This window comes from Electrophorus electricus, chromosome 26 (genome assembly GCF_041902795.1).
Source record: "Electrophorus electricus isolate QZ-2024a chromosome 26, ASM4190279v1, whole genome shotgun sequence".
Taxonomy (NCBI): Eukaryota; Metazoa; Chordata; class Actinopteri; order Gymnotiformes; family Gymnotidae; genus Electrophorus; species Electrophorus electricus.
Window position 1 is genome coordinate 1,542,051 of NC_137522.1, and position 24,832 is coordinate 1,566,882.

The 24,832-nt window shown below is 44.0% G+C and overlaps 2 protein-coding genes across 10 annotated transcripts in view; both read right to left on the minus strand.

The window, feature by feature from the left end:
• Positions 1–7,035, minus strand: part of diaph3 (diaphanous-related formin 3) — a 295,832-nt gene extending 288,797 nt beyond the window's left edge. For all 6 annotated transcript variants that reach the window (XM_081708221.1, XM_081708220.1, XM_081708219.1 and 3 more), the window contains exon 1: positions 6,486–7,035. In XM_081708221.1, coding sequence (XP_081564347.1) covers positions 6,486–6,611 — 126 coding nt within the window. In that variant the 5' untranslated portion in view covers positions 6,612–7,035. The remainder of the gene's footprint in view (positions 1–6,485) is intronic.
• Positions 7,036–9,041: 2,006 nt separating this feature from the next.
• LOC113588266 (hyccin 2) lies at positions 9,042–24,824 on the minus strand. Of its 4 annotated transcripts, none has more exons than XM_081708109.1 (12): positions 24,257–24,824; positions 22,862–22,946; positions 21,711–21,768; positions 21,327–21,431; positions 20,510–20,689; positions 20,343–20,423; positions 18,901–19,016; positions 12,868–12,963; positions 12,281–12,397; positions 11,483–11,570; positions 11,047–11,197; positions 9,042–10,454 (listed from the first exon to the last, which is right to left on the minus strand). In XM_081708109.1, exons 3-12 carry the CDS (start codon positions 21,759–21,761, stop codon positions 9,883–9,885), a joined length of 1,557 nt encoding a protein of 518 aa, XP_081564235.1. In that variant the 5' UTR covers positions 21,762–21,768; positions 22,862–22,946; positions 24,257–24,824; the 3' UTR covers positions 9,042–9,882. The 4 variants fall into 4 exon arrangements, with proteins under 4 accessions (XP_081564235.1, XP_035379004.1, XP_081564234.1 ...); XM_035523111.2 differs by having other exon boundaries at positions 22,853–22,946; XM_081708108.1 differs by having other exon boundaries at positions 21,711–21,791; positions 22,853–22,946.
• Between the last annotated feature and the right edge of the window lie 8 nt (positions 24,825–24,832).

Here is a 24,832-nt window from a genome sequence, read left to right on the forward strand (position 1 = left end):
GCAGCCAGTCTGTTTGAACCCTGCATGACAGGAGCCAAATAAGAAATTACAATTTATTTCAAGTAAAAAATGTTTAAAAATACATATCAAAAGGGGTAGATGATGGAGAAATTGGCGTAATTTCCGGGACCTTACTAGTTCCACTCAGTTACTCTGGTATTGTTGTTTTGTTCGGTGCTGTTTGGAAAGTCAGATCTTTTCATTTTGTTGAGTGCTCAAATGTTAACTGCACCATTAGGGCGGTCGGACATGTTGTGATAAACCATGAGCGTCGCTGGCAGGTCCTGTAATTGCTTCTCCCGAATTGGATCTGTTCAATAAGCACCAGGCTGATGCGTTGCCTACCAATAAGACTACAGCAGCTACCACTGCGACCTCTCACCTCTTTGAGGCCAAAAGCACACACGCTCTGAAACTGCATCTTCCCTCTCATTTTCCTTCGAATCCCTCTTTCTGTTTTCTTTTTTCTTTTTTTTCCCCCTTCTTTTCCTCAGTTTGCTTGCTCATTTCCCATCCTGTAAATAAACAGAAGTGAACAGGCTATGCACTTGAAGTGAAAGAAGGGAACATTAGGAATCTCAACCCACTACACGGTTCAAAGCACCTTAACCGGTGATGGATAATTCATAAACTCCACCGCACACGGCAGAAGAGGGCAGGAGAGAAGCGGGGTCGAAATGATGAGAGAATGAAAGCTCCCAGTGGATTTGCCGGGCTGTTTCTGCTACTGATGTGCAAGGCTGGCAATAAAAGGAGGACGGTGTGAATTGTTTTCTCCCGCCTCTGAGGTCCTCATTGGATTTCTCTTCCACCTGAGCAGCTCTTTGCTTGTCCGTAACCGAGGAATCAATCTGCCATCGTAATTGGCGGTAATGCCTCCCGTTTGGTTGACCCTCGCCATGTTATGTTCCCCTGTTGGCCCCCGCGTTGTGGGCAGCATGAACTCCTCCATCTCCCAGACCGGCCCTGCCTCTCACTTCGTCTCCCTCCCTTATCCGAGCCAGATGGGGGTGGTGAATATTTAGCCCAGGACAATGTATTCTGAAGGGGAGTACAAATGTCGCCCAGCTAATTCAAACACCTGCTCAAACTCTCTTCCCTAATAGGCTAAACTGAACGGCCTCATTGGGAAGCTCATCTGAAATCATCTCACTCGGGTTTTAACAATGTTTCTGGAAGGCTTGAAGGATTATCATATATTTTGTGAGGATTAAATAACTCAGAGAAAACACGCAAGCACATCAGGCAGCCAGCGCACTCGAGTCTCATTACAACTCCTCAGCCAGGTATTACAGACATCTTTTAAAAGGCACACGAATAAAAACCGCCTCGTGTTCATGTATGCATCTACAGGCTAAACACAACACAACTTAGGGTAGTGAACATTAGGAAACGTGAGCTCTGCTAATTTGTGATTTTTGAGTTATTTTTAGAAAAAGCAGTAAACACTAGCCGCCATCTAAACGCAGCTTGATGGGGTAGCACAAACACACAACATCCACATTTTCATTTAGATCACCATTTCTCCTCTCATAACGATGATACCACTGCACAATTTATTTGTGGGGGGGGGGGGGGGGATCGCAGTCAGTAAACAGCCATTAGTTTAATTAAGGGTGTGTTACACTCATGCAAACTAAAGACTCTTAAAAAAATATAACAGCCTATTTCAAGTTAGGAGAGAAGAAAAGCTTGTGTTGTTTGATGTGATCTTTCATCTGGAAAAAACACCACAAATAACAATAATACTAAAGCACCAACACCCAGTCTCCCCTACCCCTCTCATCCGTATTCCAATTGGTACTTTTTCCTCACACGGAGAGCAGAATTATAGCTAGATGGCTCAGGGTAAGATGTACCTGGCACTAACATGATGCGGTTATGAAAGCTCTGTGGTGAGGATCAGAATGTTCCTCTTAATGGAAATGAGGTTTCCCTTCACAGCCTCCATTACGTGGGTTTACAGCACCACCTACTGGCCAATGTCTGCACTTCTTTTCAAATCAGAAGCATGAGAAATGACAAGATACGTCAGTATTACACAGTGTTAAAAATATTACAGATGTTAATGTAATGAGGAAAAATACTCTGCAATTCCTTATGTAATATAATGTCAAAGTGGTCTACAGATAAAGCTCCATCATTAGGAACTGTACCCCTGTATCTCAGAAACTACCTTCTCACATTGATCCAAGAACAGTTCAGTAAATGTGTGCACTAGAATGGCGGCACTCTCGCTTGTTTTGAAGTCAAAAAAATAACTGTTTTTTTTTTGTTTGTTTTTTTAAACAAAGATGTAAAATGGATGTTTAGCAAAATGTTGTGGGTTTCCAGTATTTTAGGGACTTTAATTTTTTTTGGGCTCGCCTCACTTTTAATGTTGTTTTTGGGTTTTTTTTTTAGCACTGCCTACTTCTAAATCACCAGTAAACATTTCTTAACCCACATTTACACTATTATGAGCCATATTAAAAGAATACTGAGAGGGACCCCGAGTCACCTCTGTGGGTGAGATGTGACATGCCCAGATACAGCACCCTAATTCCACTGACATCATCGTTTATCAAGGGAACTACAAAGTCAGGATTCAAACTGAATGACAGTTCACACTTCGACTGTAGTACAGAACAACCTAAAATGACAAGCGATTGATAGTGTCAAATGTTTACATGGGTGTTGCTAATAAAAGGACACAACACTATGGGTTTCAGTAAAGGTTCACCCCATGTCATGTCACGGCTTTACATTAATCATGATATTACCTGTATTAGATTCAGAAACTAATTAGTCATGATAAAATTACCCTAAATTAAAGTCACAGGTGCACAGAAAGTACTCACTGCTCCACACTCCTCATCGCCTAGCTTCCAAATTGTACCAATATTTCCAGCTGTGTGAAAAGGTCAGAAAAATCAACAAAAACTAAAAATGACATCACAGTTACAAATGTGGCATCATAGTTCATATTTATGAAAGCAAAGTGAACATAAGACAACCTTCTCTGTTTTCAACATGAATCGTTTGTCTTTTCATATTATTATTATACATATATAAATATTCGAGATTGGTATTATATACTTAAATAGATTCCAGATAAGAAACTGAACTGTACTGCAGTGTAGTTAAAATTGCAGGGAAGTGCACACAGCTTCCAGAGAAACAGAACCTCAGCCGTGCAATACAAGTAAAGTGCTTTATACATTTACATGTGTGTTATATATGTATATAGGGAGGAGACCCATTAGCTGAACGTGTGAAAGTGTCTCTCCGACAGATTCTGAGGTTAATGACGTCTTTCCTAGAAGATCTTATATTCCCAAGAACAGCAAAATATCCTTAAACCCCTTAATCAACCAGGCCTCCAATAGAAGGCTGAGAATAAGAATTTGCACTTGCCAGAAGGATGAGACAAAAATGTATCAATTTGGCTTATTCAGAAATTTCAAAAACTAACTCTATGCCTGTATTGGTACAGTTATTCCTGGAAAGTGAAAGCACAAATAATAACACTAAAATTATTTTATCACACAAGCTAAGAGGTTTATAATGTCTGCAGCTTTAATATCAAGGACTAATGCTCTTAGATTCTTTTCTGACATCACCGTTGTCAAAATTTTGTGAAAAGTTTATTCAAAGTGGCTTCACTAAATACTGTTTTCGTATTTGCATGGTTACCCCTAAAATGAAGAACAATGCATGTAATGTAATAATTATAGTAGCACTCTGATTCATCTTAGCCTTAACTCATGCAAGTGACATTGTGCATGCTACTACTTTAAATTATGCTTGCACCTGTATCACACTGTAAAAATTTTAATTAAATAAACCATATTAAAAAGTTACTGATGCATAGAAAGTTATTCAGAAAGATGCAGGCTAACTGAACCCAAAAGATCAATACAGGATAGCCATGTCATGCTGAGCTAACCAACCAGACCTTACGATCACTGCAAAATTAAACACAGATCGTGTTCTTATAAGCTATCTCCACAAAACATGCAATAGCATCATGAACAACTAAATCAAAATAGACCCCAACTTGAATATGAATCAACCACAAAGTATTAATAAAATTACACAAGCATGTGCTTGCATGTGATTTAGTTTAGTTTCAGAAGTCAGGCATTGTTACTACATCATTAAATTCAAGTCTGTCAGATTTTGGCTCATTGTCTCTTTATGCCAAAATGTAACCAGGCACACATCTCACTATATTTAAATCATGCAAGATCCAGGATTCTAATTGCATTAAAAATATCAGGAACAGGAAGGCTAAGTACATCACTGTCACTCACTAAAACAACTGTGGGTGTAGCTTACAAGAAGATATGACAGCTTACAAAAGGTGTGATAGTGACATTTTAAATTTGAATTTTGTAATTTAAATCCTTACATTGCAATGTTCCTCCAGCTGCTGTCTCCTAAGCTAACTCATCAAATCAGACTGATCTAAAGAGAAGAGCAGGTTCAACCCTGTTAAACAGAAATGAAGAAAGCAGAATACTCCCACACCGTGTGGAGAAGACAGAGCAGAGCTTGGCTGACATGACTTTATCTTTCTGTTGTGCCATAGTTCTGGTTTCTCTCAGCATCATGTACAGGTGTCCAAGAAGACATCTAGTTCTCACAAAAAAAATGTAATAAATAGTTCCACTAAACCTACCCCTGTAATGTGTGCTACTCCACACACACACACACGCACACACCCCTGTAAAGGAAAAAGTGTGTGCATCACTCCTCAGGAATGCTCAGACACACGTGTTCAGTTAGCGATGGGAAAACCTTCAACAGCTCAAACACCAGAACAGATTCCAGTGACTCACCAACGGTCTCAAAACGGTCTGCCCAAAACACAACTTCACTCTCTCCCTTATAAAAACTCAGCATCATGACAGAGCTGTTCTGTCCCCACGGCACTCTGGGTTATGGGCAAAATTAATCATCTGAGCAAGATTGGCCATTACAGTACTGAAAGAGAATTAGCCTACTCCCAGGGCAGTAACTCACATGACAAATACACTGAGAGGGAGGGGAAAACAGAGGGAGAGAGAGAGAGAGAGAGAGAGAGAGAGAGAGAGAGAGAGAGAGAGAGAGAGAGAGAGAGCGCGCGAGAGAGAGAGAGAGAAAGAGCCACCAACACAGATACAAACACTGGCTGTTTCACACCACTGCCACAAACAGAACCAAGAACAATAACTTGTAACAGAATCAGTCTGTGACAGACAAATTGATCATGTTCCGTCAACTTCATTAGAAAGACAGCAGATGAAATTCAGGATTCTTTGCCAACTTAACATATTACAAACACTGAATTTTCAAAATGAAGGAGCGTAGCCCCCACTCCACCCCACTCCACTCAGATGGAGTAAATCTGGCATTGTATTCCCCCCCCCCCCACTTGTGCGTTTCCGGCATTTCTGTACACTGCTGCCACATTAAGCAGGGACACAACCACACATTAGACCAGAATTATGTCTGTGCTTTGATTTAAATACTGAGTTAACATTGTAGAAAGAGACTCATGCCAAATATCTCAGCAAATTAGTGGGAAGATTGAAAACATAGTGAATGAATGCCCAGACTGCTACACAGCGCCTATGGGAGCCTTTACTATAGCTAAGGTAATGAGTGCGAGGAGGGTTCCTGACCTGGCTATGGTAGTGAGTGCGAGGAGGGTTCCTGACCTGGCTATGGTAGTGAGTGCGGGGAGGGTTCCTGACCTGGCTATGGTAGTGAGTGCAAGGAGGGTTCCTGACCTGGCTATGGTAGTGAGTGCGAGGAGGGTTCCTGACCTGGCTATGGTAGTGAGTGCGGGGAGGGTTCCTGACCTGGCTATGGTAGTGAGTGCAAGGAGGGTTCCTGACCTGGCTATGGTAGTGAGTGCGGGGAGGGTTCCTGACCTGGCTATGGTAGTGAGTGCGGGAAGGGTTCCTGACCTGGCTATGGTAGTGAGTGCGAGGAGGGTTCCTGACCTGGCTATGGTAGTGAGTGCGGGGAGGGTTCCTGACCTGGCTATGGTAGTGAGTGCGAGGAGGGTTCCTGACCTGGCTATGGTAGTGAGTGCGAGGAGGGTTCCTGACCTGGCTATGGTAGTGAGTGCGAGGAGGGTTCCTGATCTGGCTATGGTAGTGAGTGCGAGGAGGGTTCCTGACCTGGCTATGGTAGTGAGTGAGGGGGCATGAGTGGTCAACAGTTCACAGGTCACCAGCAAAAGGTTAATGAATTATCATCTTGTTCCTTATACTTAACGGACAACAGTTCATCTTATTTAATTACGCGTTGTACCTTGCAAGCATCCTTTGCCAGTGTGGTTTAAGAAATGTGCTCCTTTGCCAGACAGAACTGGAGAAACACTGACAGGCTTAAACATTGCTTTAATATTGCTGTCAGTGCCTTGGCATTCCTCTAGTGAAACATAACAGCTAGCGTTAGCCACGCTGAAGTACAAAGTCGAAAAAAAGGGCAAAAATAAACAAACTACTCACAAATTTGGGCTTCTTCTCCCCTTCCTCGGTTCCACACGAAGGTCCGACAGCGAAGGCCTTTTTTCTATTCACTTTGTTCCCTCTTCCGTGACCGTTAGAGTCGTGGCGTTGGTGGCCGTTATCCATAACTGCTCCTTGTCTGGTTCAAATCTAGTTAGCTAGCGTTGGGTACAGTTAGCTCACGGCTAAACTAGACGGACAGCTAAGACAGCTCTTCAGGTGAATATGTGAGCAACAAAAAAAAGGCGATTTACCTCAAAAAAGAGAAGCTTGGTCAGGCGCGGTATTCCCCTCTATCACGACTGAGGCTCGTCTGTGAGAACCTCCGGTTAGCAAGAGCTAACGAGCTAATTGATAACCGAATTTCGGACTTAGCCGCGTTTCAAACTCACGCTCCTCTCGAAACCAACGTCCAATGTGTCACAGATTTGCAACCAATTCGTTTTTTTTTTTTTCCTGTCGAACAACATTAGCTGTCAAAGCGGGAAACAATGCGTTGCAAAACCCGACAGGTAACGAGGAAAACAAAATAAAACAGCCTACTGCCATAAACGCCCTGACATCTGAAAATCCCGCCGCGCAGCGTGGCAACGACAGCGCCCCAACAACCAATGAAGGACAAGCGAGTGTGCAGCGTGTGACGTAGGGGCCGTTTGAAACATTTGATTGGCAGAGAAAACGATGGACCAATGGTGTTCAAGCATGGTCCGGCAGACAACGCCCATTTCCCTAAGCACGCTGCGGGGTGGTGGTTGTGTATGAGCCATCACGTCCAGTACACAATGATACCAGTTGCATGAATATACTAAGACCCACTTGTATTTTTTAATAATTATTTGGCGAAAAAAAAAATAATTTTACTCAGTTGATGCATTATTATTTATAACTCGTACAAATCAGACGCAGTATTGTCGATTTGTAGCCTATTTAGTGTTACCACAAATCCCAATGGAAATTGAACGATTAAATTATGGTAGCAAACAGAAACGTATTAGGGGGAAGTTACTGAAGAAGTGAAACATATGTAGGTAACTTGGCACGATTCCAACGCCTAATTCGTTTGTTGACCTGAAGAGTTTTTGTCCCTGTACAATTTTGGGTTCCTTCTGAATTAACCCTGGTGTGGTATAATGTTATCGTGTATTCACTATTCAGAATATGCATACGCATGTAAAACCTACGAAAGTTATTAATGTTATAGGTAAATATCACATGTTAGGTTGTTTTTATTCAGGATCAGTTAAATAACAACGTGTAAGATACTAAATGGCTGGTCGGTTTACTTTAAGGGGCCTAAATATGACACCAACATTACTATTACATAGGCTGCTAGCCTACACGTTCTATTTACATATTCATATTTCAAGTTCAAGTTTGGTTTATTCGTCACATACATAGTCATACACAGTATAACTCGCAGTGAAATGGTGGAGAGTGCTCTGTCCAAACTGAGGAAAATGTATGCATATTTACAAACTTTCAATGCATTGCCCGTTTCTGTAGTTTTAATACTTCAATGCTGTTCTGTTCTCATTGCAACTGCACTATAGATATTGGCCTAGAGGGGGAAACGTTATATTATATTATATTCTTGTTTATAATCTCAGCAAAGTTTAAGTGAATCAGTACTGACATGATTAGCAGTAAGCTGTGATCATCTTAGCACTCCTACTGACGTAAAACAGAGCACCCTAAAATGAGAATATCATCTTAAATTAGGCAGAAACTATTGCACTCATACATCAGCTAACTAGGAATTGTAATAATCAAGTAAAATGTTTAATCAATGAAAAGATGACTAGCAAAGTCTTTCCCTAATGAATGTTAATAGATTTGTTTGTGAAACGTTTCCGTTTGTCATTGTAGTTTTGTGCCTGTATTGTGTCAATATGGCACACTAAAGCTAATTGAGTGTTAATGCCGCCCCTTTGTGGGCAATCTTCAAACTGAGCGTCAACACCAGGACGTGATTCGATCTACTAAAGTATTAGTGTTTAAAAGCAAACACAACCACATAAAGACCATCACACGCAATAAAGCAACCCCTGACAGAAACTAGGTTTCACAAAACACTTTTTCATCTTCTTTTTCCCCCCATCAATAGATATTTTCTTGATTAAAATGTTATAAAATGTATTAAACGTGGTCTAACATAAACCCATAAGCACTAACCCTACAAATATTTTATGGTCAATATACAAAATTTTTATGTTGTATTTATCTTATGTGATCCATTGTGATTTTTATCTTTTGTGTTCTATAGTCTTTGAATGAGCATAATATTAAGGGGCTCGCAGACATCAATTACCACGGTGAACGAGGTACTCTCTCTGCAAACAAACAAACAGAATATATTCAAAAATATATATCTCAGGCTTATCCCTAACATTACGTAAACATATACATTTTGGTTATCTGAATAAATCTATCATGTATCTTTTGTGTTCTCGACAGTAAATAAATAAATGGCAGGAGACTTATGCATTTACAGCTTCTGCTGGTCAATTGCTGCAGAAATGTCAGTATGTCGATGTACTTGGTAGACTCTGTCTTAAGTCAATTGGAACAGCACATTTTAATGAACGTATAGAACATCACAATATATTTATTCACCATTAACAAGATAGATCTTCATACCTGTACAAGCAATATAGAGATATTCTGACAGCATATACTCTTTCTATCTTACAATATTCATTTACATAAATGTACACAATTTCTGGATATAAACTTGTTCCAAAGTACAACATATATATTTCATTTCACAATGTAGGTTTTCCATAGATTCTTTGAGGCTGTGCACATGTTAGTGTGTCCTGATGTGTCAGGAGCACAGAAGACTGGAGAAGAATCTGGCAGTACCACTTACAACTATGAAATGGAAGAAGCTTCTTCTCTCGTAGAGACACACAAATAAAAGTCTTTGGCTCATGCATCGTCAGGCCACTCAGCATGTAATTCACATGATTGTCAGTTCTCGAGTCCACTGCTCAGACACAGCAGAACCTGTAAGGTGTTATTCCTCTTGTATGTTTTTAATGTGCCATAACAGTCTCAAACCACGTGCACTTCTAAACATATCCACAAGAGGGACTGTTTTTACTGTGCAAAACACTAATTTCTTCCGCGCAAACCTCCAGTGCATAATGATGTCAGTGAAGTTTATTCACATATATGTACACAAACATGCACACGTTCCCTGTCTCACATACACACACGTACTCATACACAAACGCACACCAGGAAACCTGTTGCACACACATTTAAAACACACATACAGAAGAACATGCGGGTACACATGCACGTTACGTTTCAGTCCTCAACGTTTCCACAACACGTGCACACACACCCTCCCCCCCCCCCACACACACACACACCTCAGCCCTGCGAACTTAATCTACACCTGTGATATAATCTGCATATTAAAACTGGAGGAGCGCGACTGTTTGGAAAGGGGGCTTCCAGAGGACAGGAGATCCTCGCTCATCGTTGGCCGGCCAAGGTGATCCTCCTGCAGGCTAACGGCGGACAGACAGTGGGCTCTGTCTGCCCCCAGGCTGCCCAGTGACAGGCTGTCCGTCGGCCCCGATGAGCCGTTGAGGCCCGTGCAGTCGAGGGACTTACTGGAGGACGTGCTGCCGGTTCTGGGCAGTGGACCGGCGAAGGCAGGAACGCGGTGCGGGTCCAGGAACCTGCGCGCCGTGCTGGGACTGGGACTCGGGCTACTCTCGGCGGTGCGGAGGGTAATGGCCAGAGGTGGGGACTGGCGTCGTTGGTGGACCTGGCGCAGCGCGGCCCGGGCGTTGGCTACCGCACTCCCTCGCGGCCGCGCCGCCAACTCCCAGCGCGGCCGACCCCCCGCGGCCCGGTCCCGCTTCATGCTGCTGGGCTGGCTGCAGCTGGAGGCGCCCGAGGAGAAGCCCTCGTCTGGATCGAACGAGTCCTCTCCACAGCTCAAGCCGTCGGCATCTGGGACATGGGGGGGGGGGGGGGGGGTTAGCAGTGGTCAGTGGTCAAATCCATCACTTACCTCAGCACAGGGGCTCAAACTCTGCCCAGTAAAATTACTTGGCCAGTCCTACTAGGGTACTGTAGAAATCTACCATGATGCTGAATTTGGGTGTAACTCAGGGCTCAGTTTACAGCAGTGGTTCTTTGTGTGAATAAACAACTTATTTATCACAGCACAATTTTTCTTGCCTTTTCAAAACTGTTGTGATGCTTTCGTGAAATATGTCCAGAGACGCCATCATCCCTAAATGTGCTAAACTTTCGTTACAACAGACCCCATCAGGAGAACAAATCCAATCCACACAACTCATCTCTGGCCGACAGGCTCGATCTAAAGGCTGGGACAGTAAACGCACTCTACGGACCACAAACGTGGTTCCGCCATGGCGGTTTCTACTCTGTTCACCCACGTGTTCCTGAATTGGCTGGTTTCCCCGCCTGATGTCGAGATGGCTGGGAGTGAGGGAGACATAGAGAGCAGACAAGGTGAAGACACCGAGCACCCCGAAGGCACGCGTGTGCGTGTGTGAGTGAGTGTGTACACATGTACCCTCTCGTTTCCAACGCAGTCTGCGGATGGAGGCAGCAGTGATGGCCGTCTGTGACACTCGCTTGTTTGTGGGCGTGGCCTCAACCTCTAGAAGATTCCGTGCACCTTCTGGTGGTCGTGACGGCAGTGAGCGAGTCATAGCATTCGCTAACTAAAATTTCAGAAGGCAGAGACAGACGTACGTTTGAAAGATGGTGTTCAGGAATAGTTTACTTTGGTTTATTTCTGCAAGCAGGCTTGTAATACACATCATTTCACCTGAACATCTGTGCATGACTATGTGAAGAATATCTGTCAAACATAAGTGATTTTGCTGACATCTGCTGGACAAAGTCATGCCATAGCACACAAAATATTTCAAACTCAGTGATGTGAGAGGACAGTGTCAGGCCTCATTACTGTCGCGTGTCATTATCCGTTACAGTAAAGCTGTTACCAGTAGTGGCTGGGGATAGAGATCTAGTTGGGCTCGATACAAGATGTCCTCCAGTGCCTCTCTGCCAAGTTCCCACTGACCGTTGTATCTGTATTAAGGGCAAACGATCAGCAAGTGATACACAAACTACACATCAAACGTACACTTGACATTTACGGCATTTTGCAAACGATTTTATGCAAAGCGACTTACAATTGTTACAGAGTAAAATGTTTGGGACCGTAACTGCTGAGCTACCCCTGCCCACATGCTCGGTCCTGCACTGGTTACACTCCCTGTCTCTGCTTTTGAAACATGGACACAGACAGTGAGACAAAATGTGGATTTCTCCTCTGGCAAGCACAGCCAAGCCATCTTGAGACTGTTCAAGTGTGTAATTAATTTTGCTCTGTGAGTTTCCGTTGGCACCTCTACCACGGGGGAGTTCGAAGAAATCAGCAGATTTTGATTAAAAAAACTGTGAAACGAGGCATTTGGCAAAATAAATAAAACATTTTGGCATGGAATCAAACCCAACAAGCGAAACGCACCAGCAACAACACACTTCTGAGAAAATGTTACTGCACAGCCTGATGCAACAGGTGTAATGCCTCCCTCGCTCAGACAGGGGGCAGTGCTGAGTGGAAATCCTGAACCGGCCCATTCGGAGTGGGGTGGAGCAGCTAGCAGATGCAGTGAGAGTGCTGGGAGGAGTGTGTGTGTGTGGGGGGGGGGGGGGGGTGCAGGAGAGAGAGAGAGAGAGAGAGAGAGAGAGAGAGAGAGAGAGAGCGAGCGAGCTAGCTGTGCAGGTGAACTCACATGGCATGATACACTGCACTCAGCATCTGCACCATAAACTCTGGGTCCAGACGCACGCGATTGCACGACTCCCTCCACAGCTTCTCCTGTTGCCGCGGGTAACCGCACACACACAATCTAAGCAATAAAAGGGTGGCGTTTTGATGACCGTGAGATGGAAACAGAGGAAGAAAAGCACAAGAAAGACACGCCCACCTCACTGAGAATCATTAAACACGTGATTATTCATGGAATCAGCAATGATATGTTTATTCATGAAATCGTTAAAGACTTGTTTATATAAGCATCTGCATATTCATGAAATCATTCTATTTATTATGTGCATCTGCAAGCCATCACCAGTAGAGAGACAGGTGGGGACACAGGTGGAGAGACAGGTGGGGAGACATGAAGGGAGACAGGTGGAGGGACAGGTGGAGAGAGAGGGGACTGAGAGTAGGACCCTGTGCATGAGCAAGGTGCCACAAAAATGTAGAAACAAAGAAACAAAATCAACAAAACAGAAAGAAATGAAGAAAGACAGACTGACCGACAAAGAATTTATTCCAGAGAAGGGTGAGGGTTAGAAGTGCAGGGGAGAGTATTACCGTGAGCTCATTCTGCAGGCTGACTGCTGAGAGGATGCAGGCATGTAGACCACAGCAGAGTTATAGCAGAGCATGAGGAAAGACAGCACCTCAAACCTAGAGACACACACACACACAAAACATAAGACAGCACCTCAAACCTAGAGACACACACACACACACACAAAACATAAGACAGCACCTCAAACCTAGAGACACACACACACACACACACAAAACATAAGACAGCACCTCAAACCTAGAGACACACACACACACACAAAACATAAGACAGCACCTCAAACCTAGACACACACACACACACACACACACACACAAAACATAAGACAGCACCTCAAACCTAGAGACACACACACACACACACAAAACATAAGACAGCACCTCAAACCTAGAGACACACACACACACAAAACATAAGACAGCACCTCAAACCTAGAGACACACACACACACACACAAAACATAAGACAGCACCTCAAACCTAGAGACACACACACACACAAAACATAAGACAGCACCTCAAACCTAGAGACACGCACACAAAACATAAGACAGCACCTCAAACCTAGAGACACGCACACAAAACATAAGACAGCACCTCAAACCTAGAGACACGCACACAAAACATAAGACAGCACCTCAAACCTAGAGACACGCACACAAAACATAAGACAGCACCTCAAACCTAGAGACACGCACACAAAACATAAGACAGCACCTCAAACCTAGAGACACGCACACAAAACATAAGACAGCACCTCAAACCTAGAGACACGCACACAAAACATAAGACAGCACCTCAAACCTAGAGACACGCACACAAAACATAAGACAGCACCTCAAACCTAGAGACACGCACACAAAACATAAGACAGCACCTCAAACCTAGAGACACGCACACAAAACATAAGACAGCACCTCAAACCTAGAGACACGCACACAAAACATAAGACAGCACCTCAAACCTAGAGACACGCACACAAAACATAAGACAGCACCTCAAACCTAGACACACACGCACACAAAACATAAGACAGCACCTCAAACCTAGAGACACGCACGCACACAAAACATCACCTCAAACCTAGAGACACACGCACGCACACAAAACATCACCTCAAACCTAGAGACACACGCACACACACAAAACATCACCTCAAACCTAGAGACACACGCACACACACAAAACATCACCTCAAACCTAGAGACACACGCACACACACAAAACATCACCTCAAACCTAGAGACACACGCACACACACAAAACATCACCTCAAACCTAGAGACACACACACACACAAAACATCACCTCAAACCTAGAGACACACACACACACAAAACATCACCTCAAACCTAGAGACACACACACACACAAAACATCACCTCAAACCTAGAGACACACACACACACAAAACATCACCTCAAACCTAGAGACACACACACACACAAAACATCACCTCAAACCTAGACACACACGCACACAAAACATAAGACAGCACCTCAAACCTAGAGACACGCACGCACACAAAACATCACCTCAAACCTAGAGACACACGCACACACACAAAACATCACCTCAAACCTAGAGACACACGCACACACACAAAACATCACCTCAAACCTAGAGACACACGCACACACACAAAACATCACCTCAAACCTAGAGACACACGCACACACACAAAACATCACCTCAAACCTAGAGACACACGCACACACACAAAACATCACCTCAAACCTAGAGACACACGCACACACACAAAACATCACCTCAAACCTAGAGACACACACACACACAAAACATCACCTCAAACCTAGAGACACACACACACACAAAACATCACCTCAAACCTAGAGACACACACACACACAAAACATCACCTCAAACCTAGAGACACACACACACACAAAACATCACCTCAAACCTAGAGACACACACACACACAAAACATCACCTCAAACCTAGAGACACACACACACACAAAACATCACCTCAAACCTAGAGACACACACACACACAAAACATCACCTCAAACCTAGAGACACACACACACACAAAACATCACCTCAAACCTAGAGACACACACACACACAAAACATCACCTCAAACCTAGAGACACACACACACACAAAACATCACCTCAAACCTAGAGACACACACACACACAAAACATCACCTCAAACCTAGAGACACACACACACACAAAACATCACCTCAAACCTAGAGACACACACACACACAAAACATCACCTCAAACCTAGAGACACACACACACACAAAACATCACCTCAAACCTAGAGACACACACACACACAAAACATCACCTCAAACCTAGAGACACACACACACACAAAACATCACCTCAAACCTAGAGACACACACACACACAAAACATCACCTCAAACCTAGAGACACACACACACACAAAACATCACCTCAAACCTAGAGACACACACACACACAAAACATCACCTCAAACCTAGAGACACACACACACACAAAACATCACCTCAAACCTAGAGACACACACACACACAAAACATCACCTCAAACCTAGAGACACACACACACACAAAACATCACCTCAAACCTAGAGACACACACACACACAAAACATCACCTCAAACCTAGAGACACACACACACACAAAACATCACCTCAAACCTAGAGACACACACACACACAAAACATCACCTCAAACCTAGAGACACACACACACACAAAACATCACCTCAAACCTAGAGACACACACACACACAAAACATCACCTCAAACCTAGAGACACACACACACACAAAACATCACCTCAAACCTAGAGACACACACACACACAAAACATCACCTCAAACCTAGAGACACACACACACACAAAACATCACCTCAAACCTAGAGACACACACACACACAAAACATCACCTCAAACCTAGAGACACACACACACACAAAACATCACCTCAAACCTAGAGACACACACACACACAAAACATCACCTCAAACCTAGAGACACACACACACACAAAACATCACCTCAAACCTAGAGACACACACACACACAAAACATCACCTCAAACCTAGAGACACACACACACACAAAACATCACCTCAAACCTAGAGACACACACACACACAAAACATCACCTCAAACCTAGAGACACACACACACACAAAACATCACCTCAAACCTAGAGACACACACACACACAAAACATCACCTCAAACCTAGAGACACACACACACACAAAACATCACCTCAAACCTAGAGACACACACACACACAAAACATCACCTCAAACCTAGAGACACACACACACACAAAACATCACCTCAAACCTAGAGACACACACACACACAAAACATCACCTCAAACCTAGAGACACACACACACACAAAACATCACCTCAAACCTAGAGACACACACACACACAAAACATCACCTCAAACCTAGAGACACACACACACACAAAACATCACCTCAAACCTAGAGACACACACACACACAAAACATCACCTCAAACCTAGAGACACACACACACACAAAACATCACCTCAAACCTAGAGACACACACACACACAAAACATCACCTCAAACCTAGAGACACACACACACACAAAACATCACCTCAAACCTAGAGACACACACACACACAAAACATCACCTCAAACCTAGAGACACACACACACACAAAACATCACCTCAAACCTAGAGACACACACACACACAAAACATCACCTCAAACCTAGAGACACACACACACACAAAACATCACCTCAAACCTAGAGACACACACACACACAAAACATCACCTCAAACCTAGAGACACACACACACAAAACATCACCTCAAACCTAGAGACACACACACACAAAACATCACCTCAAACCTAGAGACACACACACACAAAACATCACCTCAAACCTAGAGACACACACACACAAAACATCACCTCAAACCTAGAGACACACACACACAAAACATCACCTCAAACCTAGAGACACACACACACAAAACATCACCTCAAACCTAGAGACACACACACACAAAACATCACCTCAAACCTAGAGACACACACACACAAAACATCACCTCAAACCTAGAGACACACACACAAAACATCACCTCAAACCTAGAGACACACACACAAAACATCACCTCAAACCTAGAGACACACACACAAAACATCACCTCAAACATCACCTCAAACCTAGAGACACACACACACACACAAAACATCACCTCAAACCTAGAGACACACACACACACACAAAACATCACCTCAAACCTAGAGACACACACACACACACAAAACATCACCTCAAACCTAGAGACACACACACACACACACACACACACACAAAACATCACCTCAAACCTAGAGACACACACACACACACACAAAACATCACCTCAAACCTAGAGACACACACACACACACACACACAAAACATCACCTCAAACCTAGAGACACACACACACACACACACAAAACATCACCTCAAACCTAGAGACACACACACACACACACAAAAAACATCACCTCAAACCTAGAGACACACACACACACACACAAAACATCACCTCAAACCTAGAGACACACACACACACACACACAAAACATCACCTCAAACCTAGAGACACACACACAAAACATCACCTCAAACCTAGAGACACACACACACACACACAAAACATCACCTCAAACCTAGAGACACACACACACACACACACAAAACATCACCTCAAACCTAGAGACACACACACACACACAAAACATAAGACAGCACCTCAAACCTAGACACACACACACACACACACAAAACATAAAACAGCACCTCAAACCTACAGACACACACACAAAACATAAGACAGCACCTCAAACCTAGAGACACACACACACAAAACATAAAACAGCACCTCAAACCTACGCACACACACAAAACATAAGACAGCACCTCAAACCTAGACACACACGCACACACACACACAAAACATAAGACAGCACCTCAAACCTAGAGCAACACACACAAAAACCCCCCATAAAACACACACACAAAAACCATAAAAGACAGCACCTCAAACCTAGAGTGACACAAATACACCCAGAGCCAGTAGAACATATTTATACTTTGTTACCCCATGTCCTAGGATACAACTAGAATAATAACACTTAATCCTACAAGTGCACTCAAACAATCAAACACTGCACTCTAGACACAGTTCTCCCACAAAACACAAATGCCAGAAATGTCATAAATAAAACAAAGGGGACTCAGGTGCAGTCACATGGCAAGCAGGTCTGTGTTTGTATTAAACAATTATCCTTAAAATTATATGTGGTTGTACGATACATTGGTTTCTAAAACCTGCTTGACTTATTTGTGACTTGTTTGAACAATTAGTAAAAAAAAGAAACAAGAACAGCTATGAAGGTAAGAACAGTTCGGAATGTAAGAACAGTTCAGAAGGGGACCCAAGCTAATGTGACTGCTCACAGTAGGAACTGAACAGCTGCTTTCGACTGATCTACAAAGGTAAACATTACTCAAAACATCCATCTTCAGGCATCCAAAAAGTTCATAGCAAACAAGTTGTTACAAAACTGGTCCAATAAGGATCGTACATTCCAAGACCACGAGCCCAACATAAAGCCCAGAGCCGATGGGGATTCTCTCATCAGCAGGTCAGGATAAAACAGACATGACCAAGGGCAAGAAGACGACTTTAATCTCATCCTGGGAAAAGGGGGCATTTTTCAGCCTTTGGCTGGGTAGAAGCTAAAAGCGAAGGTTCAGCACGGACCCAGTGTGAGTCAAATGTGTGTGACAGGACCTAAAGTCAAGCTGGAACCAGCAGTAGCCAAGAGGCAGAGTGACATGCAACATGAACATCAAGTTGACAGGATATGGGGGATGAGGCACAGGCCAAAGAGGCAAACATTCACATAGTTCACACAATCAAGAACACTAATAAACAGAAACAATAATGACAATAATGCACAAAGCGAGGCTGGTACCGGAGGTGCAGCCACACCGTACCTGTTCTGGGAGGTGAAGGTCTCTCTCTGGGGCAGGAGGCCGCTGTACACCACCCTGATCAGGTCATGCTGACTCAAGGCCCCCTCCGTGAGAGCCATGGTACCTAGACTGCATGGCTGCAGCACAATACAGCACGGGTGATGTCAGGAACAGCACGGCCGCGCGCTCTCAGTTCACTGTCACTGGCGTCACGTGTGGGGGTGATTAGGAGGCGCAATTAAGGAAAAACACTGACTGCAGGGACTCCTGACACAGCCCTTTCTGTTGACATTACTGTGACAGAAAGCCAGTGAATCTTAGAGAGACTAATCATCAGAAACACATGTAACCAGCCTGATGTTCCCAAGCTTTCACAGCATTCTATTCACTTCTGGTGGTTTTCAGCTCTTGTACTAATTAACCTCAGCTGGGACTGTTAACTAAACTCTTTTTAGGCGATATAACAAGCAATCATTCTGTGTGTTCATTTTTGCACATAGAATGGTTGCTTCCTGTTGACATTATTAGAATGTAGAGTCTGGAGTCTTAAATCGTGAATGTAGAATGAAGAATGGTAAGAGTCTAGAATGTAGAGTCTAGAAGGTGGAGTGTAGAGTGCAGAGTCTACAATGTAGAACGTAGAATCTAGAATGTAGGGACTAACATGTAGGTCTAGAATGTAGGATGTAAGGTGTAGAATGTAGGATGTAAGGTCTAGAATGTAGAATGTAAGGTCTAGAATGTAGGATGTAAGGTCTAGAATGTAGGATGTAAGGTGTAGAATGTAGGATGTAAGGTGTAGAATGTAGGATGTAAGGTGTAGAATGTAGGATGTAAGGTGTAGGATGTAAGGTCTAGAATGTAGGATGTAAGGTCTAGAATGTAGAATGTAAGGTCTAGAATGTAGGATGTAAGGTGTAGAATGTAGGATGTAAGGTGTAGAATGTAGGATGTAAGGTGTAGAATGTAGGATGTAAGGTCTAGAATGTAGAATGTAAGGTGTAGAATGTAGGATGTAAGGTCTAGAATGTAGGATGTAAGGTCTAGAATGTCGAGTGTATGGTCTAGAATGTCGAATGCTTTGTGGAGGTGAGAAACCAGTGCTGTGTAAGCTCAAAAGCCAACAGTCATCACGGGAATGGAGGGTTTCAGGAGTGCTGTACCATAAAAACTTCCAGATGAGCTCTCAGAACACATAAATCCACATCCACAAGTACCTCCCCAGAATATGTGGTTTAAAGGAAAAACTTTCAACAGACTTTGTTTTTCCAATTAATTCATTCACTTTATTAGTTTACCAAATCTATAAGAGTTTTGTGTGGCGAGTTTCCGTTACATGTAAAATGAAACCAAACATTTTATTCTTCTCCAAGTCTTCTCTAAGATGGTTCTGGTCCAATGTTAATTATCTGCAGTACTCTGGATCATTAATATTTAATCTGAAGCATTTTATGAGCACATACCTCATGGTATATGGAAGGTTTGGAGAGACTTGGTACAGTGAAGGACAAGAGCTTACTGTTGCCTTTATTGTCCACGATCTCCTGTAGACCAGTATGAAAAGGGACAGAGCGAAACGTCAGAGAGAGCATCACAGCACACTCAAAGCCCAGACGCCCCACCGTCTCACCAGGTTATAAATGCCTAGCAGCAGGGCCTCCACACAGCCGTTGCGATGGTGCTCTCTGCCGGTCGTGTGGCGCAGGTACACCCAGACAAGCTCAGGCAGGAACTGCAGGGTGAAGCGGCGCAGGCCAACCTCTGGGCTACGGTACAGCTCGAACAGCTGGTGACACACCGGGGCAAGGAGCTGTGGAGCCATGACGGGACGGTGTGAGTTAGCAGAAGATTAAGAAATAAGAGGGAGAGACAGAGAGAGCACCAAACAAGCGTGAGAGAGAAAAGAAGAACGAAATGAGAAAAGGAGTGAAACAAGGCGCTTATTCGTCCAAGGCCAAGTAGATGAACCTGTGGAGTGAACACAACTGTGAGGAGCATGAACACTTTCAGAACAGACAAACAAGAGCTTGTAGCTAGAAACACACAGTGCTATTGGAAAACAAACAGTGTGATTAGTAAATAAACAGTGTGACTGGTAAACACAGTGCTATTGGAAAACAAACAGTGTGATTAGTAAATAAACAGTGTGACTGGTAAACACAGTGCTATTGGAAAACAAACAGTGTGATTAGTAAATAAACAGTGTGACTGGTAAACACACAGTGCTATTGGAAAACAAACAGTGTGATTAGTAAATAAACAGTGTGACTGGTAAACACACAGGGCAATTGGAAAACAAACACTGCAACTGGTAAACAAACAGTGTGATTGGTTAACAAACACTGCAACTGGTTAACTAACAGTGTGATTGGTTAACAAACAGTGCGACTGGTAAAGAAATAGTGTGATTGGTGGCTGGGATAAAGGGCAGACTGTGGAGGTTTTACCTCACTGCTGGGATGCTCCTGAATAACTGTGTACAGTGCTGGCACCAGATCTTTCTGCAGACTCAGGCGACACGGATACCCCGGAATCAGATTGTCAGGTAATGCCTGATGGCCAGTAAAGTAAGAAGAGCCGTCTCAGTCTCACAGAGGTCACAAAATGGCGGTATCAAAAATCCAGTGATGAACTAAAGATTATTTGTTGAATTTTACACTCTATGAGTGAAGTAGCCAGTGTGTAATTCCTCTCTCATTTTGAGGAAAAACATGTTAAATCCTCATTTTTTGTACAGCCTGTGCAGTAGATCAGAGAAAAACACAATGACAGAGCTCTCTGTAAATCTAACAGAAACATCTAATTCACTTCTCTTCTAGCAAACCTCCCACCTTGAATTCTGAAAGCCATTCCTCCACTACGCCACGCTCTGCACACAGCATGGTCCACCTTAAGCAAAGAGAGCGTTCACACTGAGCAAAAATAAAGCACAAGCATTACACTTAATACACACTGCAGTGGGCAGTAATGTTGGCCAATGGCCCTGACCTAACATTAATATGCAACTTGGATCTGCATAAAGACCAATCAGATCCCACACTTTACACCAACTATTTGCATCCTTATGCTGTGCGGTATAGTTGGAACTCATTTATTCAGTATGGTATGCAAATGCATGGAGGTGCTTGAGGTCAGGTAGCTCTCCCTCAGCCAAATAAACCAAACTAAGAACACAGAGGGTGTCGGGTCCTCAGAGGAGGTTTTATTGTGTAGACGGTTGCAATCTTCCACAGTGGTAATGGTAGCAATCATCATCAGGAAGCAGTGAAACGTGTCTGCAGCCTTGTGAGCGGAGCCACCGTACACGTGGCTGATGTAAGCCAGGCTCAGAAAGGGCGATCAGAGTGTGTGAGGTTCCTCTCCGTTCTCTGGCGACGCCGCATTCTGGGTTCTTTCACTTCATGTGAACTCAAGGTTAGGACAGTGTTTACACCTTCCAGAGAGCTCACCGCAGTGCAAGCCGGCCCACTTACGCAAACACGTTCCCATCACAATGTGTGTGGTGTATGTTTATGTTTTGCATTAGCCAGAACATTCCCCAATTCAGACTAGACTTTAGATACACATCATATTTTAAAGTAAGATGTAAATATGGGTCCTTCATACTCCCAGGGTAAGAGGGTAAGAATACAAGTGTTTTCTTCCAAAAAGCCTTAATAGCCCACAACATTCTATGTCTTTAATGTTCTAGAATATCTTGAACATTCTCTAATGTCTTTAATGTTCTAGAATGTCTTGAACATTCTCTAATGTCTTTAATGTTCTAGAATGTCTTGAACATTCTCTAATGTCTTTAATGTTGCAGAATGTCTTGAACATTCTCTAATGTCTTTAATGTTCTAGAATGTCTTGAACATTCTCTAATGTCTTTAATGTTGCAGAATGTCTTGAACATTCTCTAATGTCTTTAATGTTGCAGAATGTCTTGAACATTCTCTAATGTCTTTAATGTTGCAGAATGTTTTTTCCTCACCTCACTCACTCTGGCTTCAGTGGTTTCGGGGAGGGAAGATCACATTCTGACTCTCCATCATGTCTGCTAACATACCAGTCACTGGCCCAACGGCCTGAGGGGAAAGATCACAGAAAGGAGCTTCTCAGCAAAGTCCACCAGCCTCGCAGTAACCACGGTTACCTCCTTTACAGTTACTACGGCTTGTGTGTGTGTGTGAGACATCAAAAACCGATTCAGGTCAAGACTATATGAGGGAATGCTACATGCTGTTCCCATGTGTTTTAAAGCAATCTGTCCTAATTACAAGATCTCGGACTGTGGTTTGAGATCTACAGCAGACTGTTTGCGTTAGTGCTTAGTGTTCATCATTACTGCAGCTCAACACAAGAATGGAAAAAAGAAAAAACACAGAAGCGGCCAACAAAACCCAAAAGATAAAAGTGCTGCTGTGTGAGTGCTGGGGAAGATAACCCTCAGTTCCTTAGACAGGACCCTAGTCCAGACCTAAAGCAGACATCGCTAAAGATGGCAGATCAATGAAACATGATCTCACGTCCTGACTACAGCTGTGGCATACAGGTCGCCGCCAAAACCGAAGGCAGTCTGCACACAGGCTGCACTGTGAACCCAGCGCATGTTGGGAAGGATATCCATACCTGCAGACATGCGTGCCAACATGAGCATGTGCTACACACTTCTCACCATCTCAGGGGATGCTCACACACACGCACGCACGCACACGCCCCCCTCCAAATGCATTCTTTATCAGCCTTGCTTTTTTGTGTGACAAAGCAATAATGACAGTTGAATTCGAAACATTTGCTCCACAGTGCATCTCGATACACACGCATGTGCATGTGTTGACAAATAGACGGTCTTACCTGCCCACGTCTGCATGTAGCAGACATCCTAGCATCTGCATTATTAATACTCTTTCTCTGAGATAGAGGTTCTTCTAATCTCTCTCAATCCTGTCAAATTAGCCAGATGGTGTGTAGTCTTCCCTAATCAGAGTATTACACCTTTTTCCTTGGCCAGGGCACTGATCTAGGTCTTTAGGTAAGCATCTTCCTACAGGCCAATGGCCAAATACAGCACAACTGACTCCCAGAACGAACGAGGCCTGTACGAGTGGAGCACGACAGAACACTGTGTTCAGACAGCAGTGCTCCATGATGTCCAGGTCAGGAGAATCTGTGCGCTAATGCAGCAAGCGTGCGGACAGGCACCCTGCGTTTACTGTGCGGCTCCACACCGGCCATTCCGAATGGGCCACACCAATATTTTTTGCCATAACGAAGACGCCTGTGAGCAATCCATCAGTCTAAAACACAGTATCGTGGTTCTCTTAAAATAGTTTCCTCCGTCACGAAAGGCCGGTTTGGGACACATAACGATTATGGAAACGCTGCGTTTACATACCGATTTGGTTCTGACTTCATCGTTGCGTAGAGGTGATATAATTCTTGCCTGTATCAACTTCCTCGCAATCGCGTCTTGCTTGAAAACAGTTCCAGTGGCCGATATCTGCTGTCGACGAATATCGTGCAGCCTGTGTCGGTGCAGCCTAGCTAGGTCACGCACACGCGTACGCTTCCCCTCATAATCCACCAGCCGTGTGAGTGATACACACCGGTGTGATTTCGCCCGAGACCTCACGACGCACGGCGACCGCGGCGCGGCGAGGCAAGGGCTGGCTGCAGCAGGCTGCTTGCTGCTTGCTCCTCGCGCGACGGTAGCTGGAGTCCTTGAGCGAGTCTGCAGTGTGTGTGTGTGTGCAGCCGAAACGCACTCCACTCCGGCCGTGCTACTCCTAAGCACGCAGCTCCGTCTTTACCGCATGTAAGCGTACGCAGCGAGCCCGCAAGACTGGCCAGGCGCGAGGACACTCGCGTGCTGACATCTATCCCCTCCGGTCTACGCCGCGGACGTGCGCACTGCGCCGCTACTGGACGGCCACGTGGAAGGAGAGTGCAGCGAGCAGGCGGCTCGAGCCTC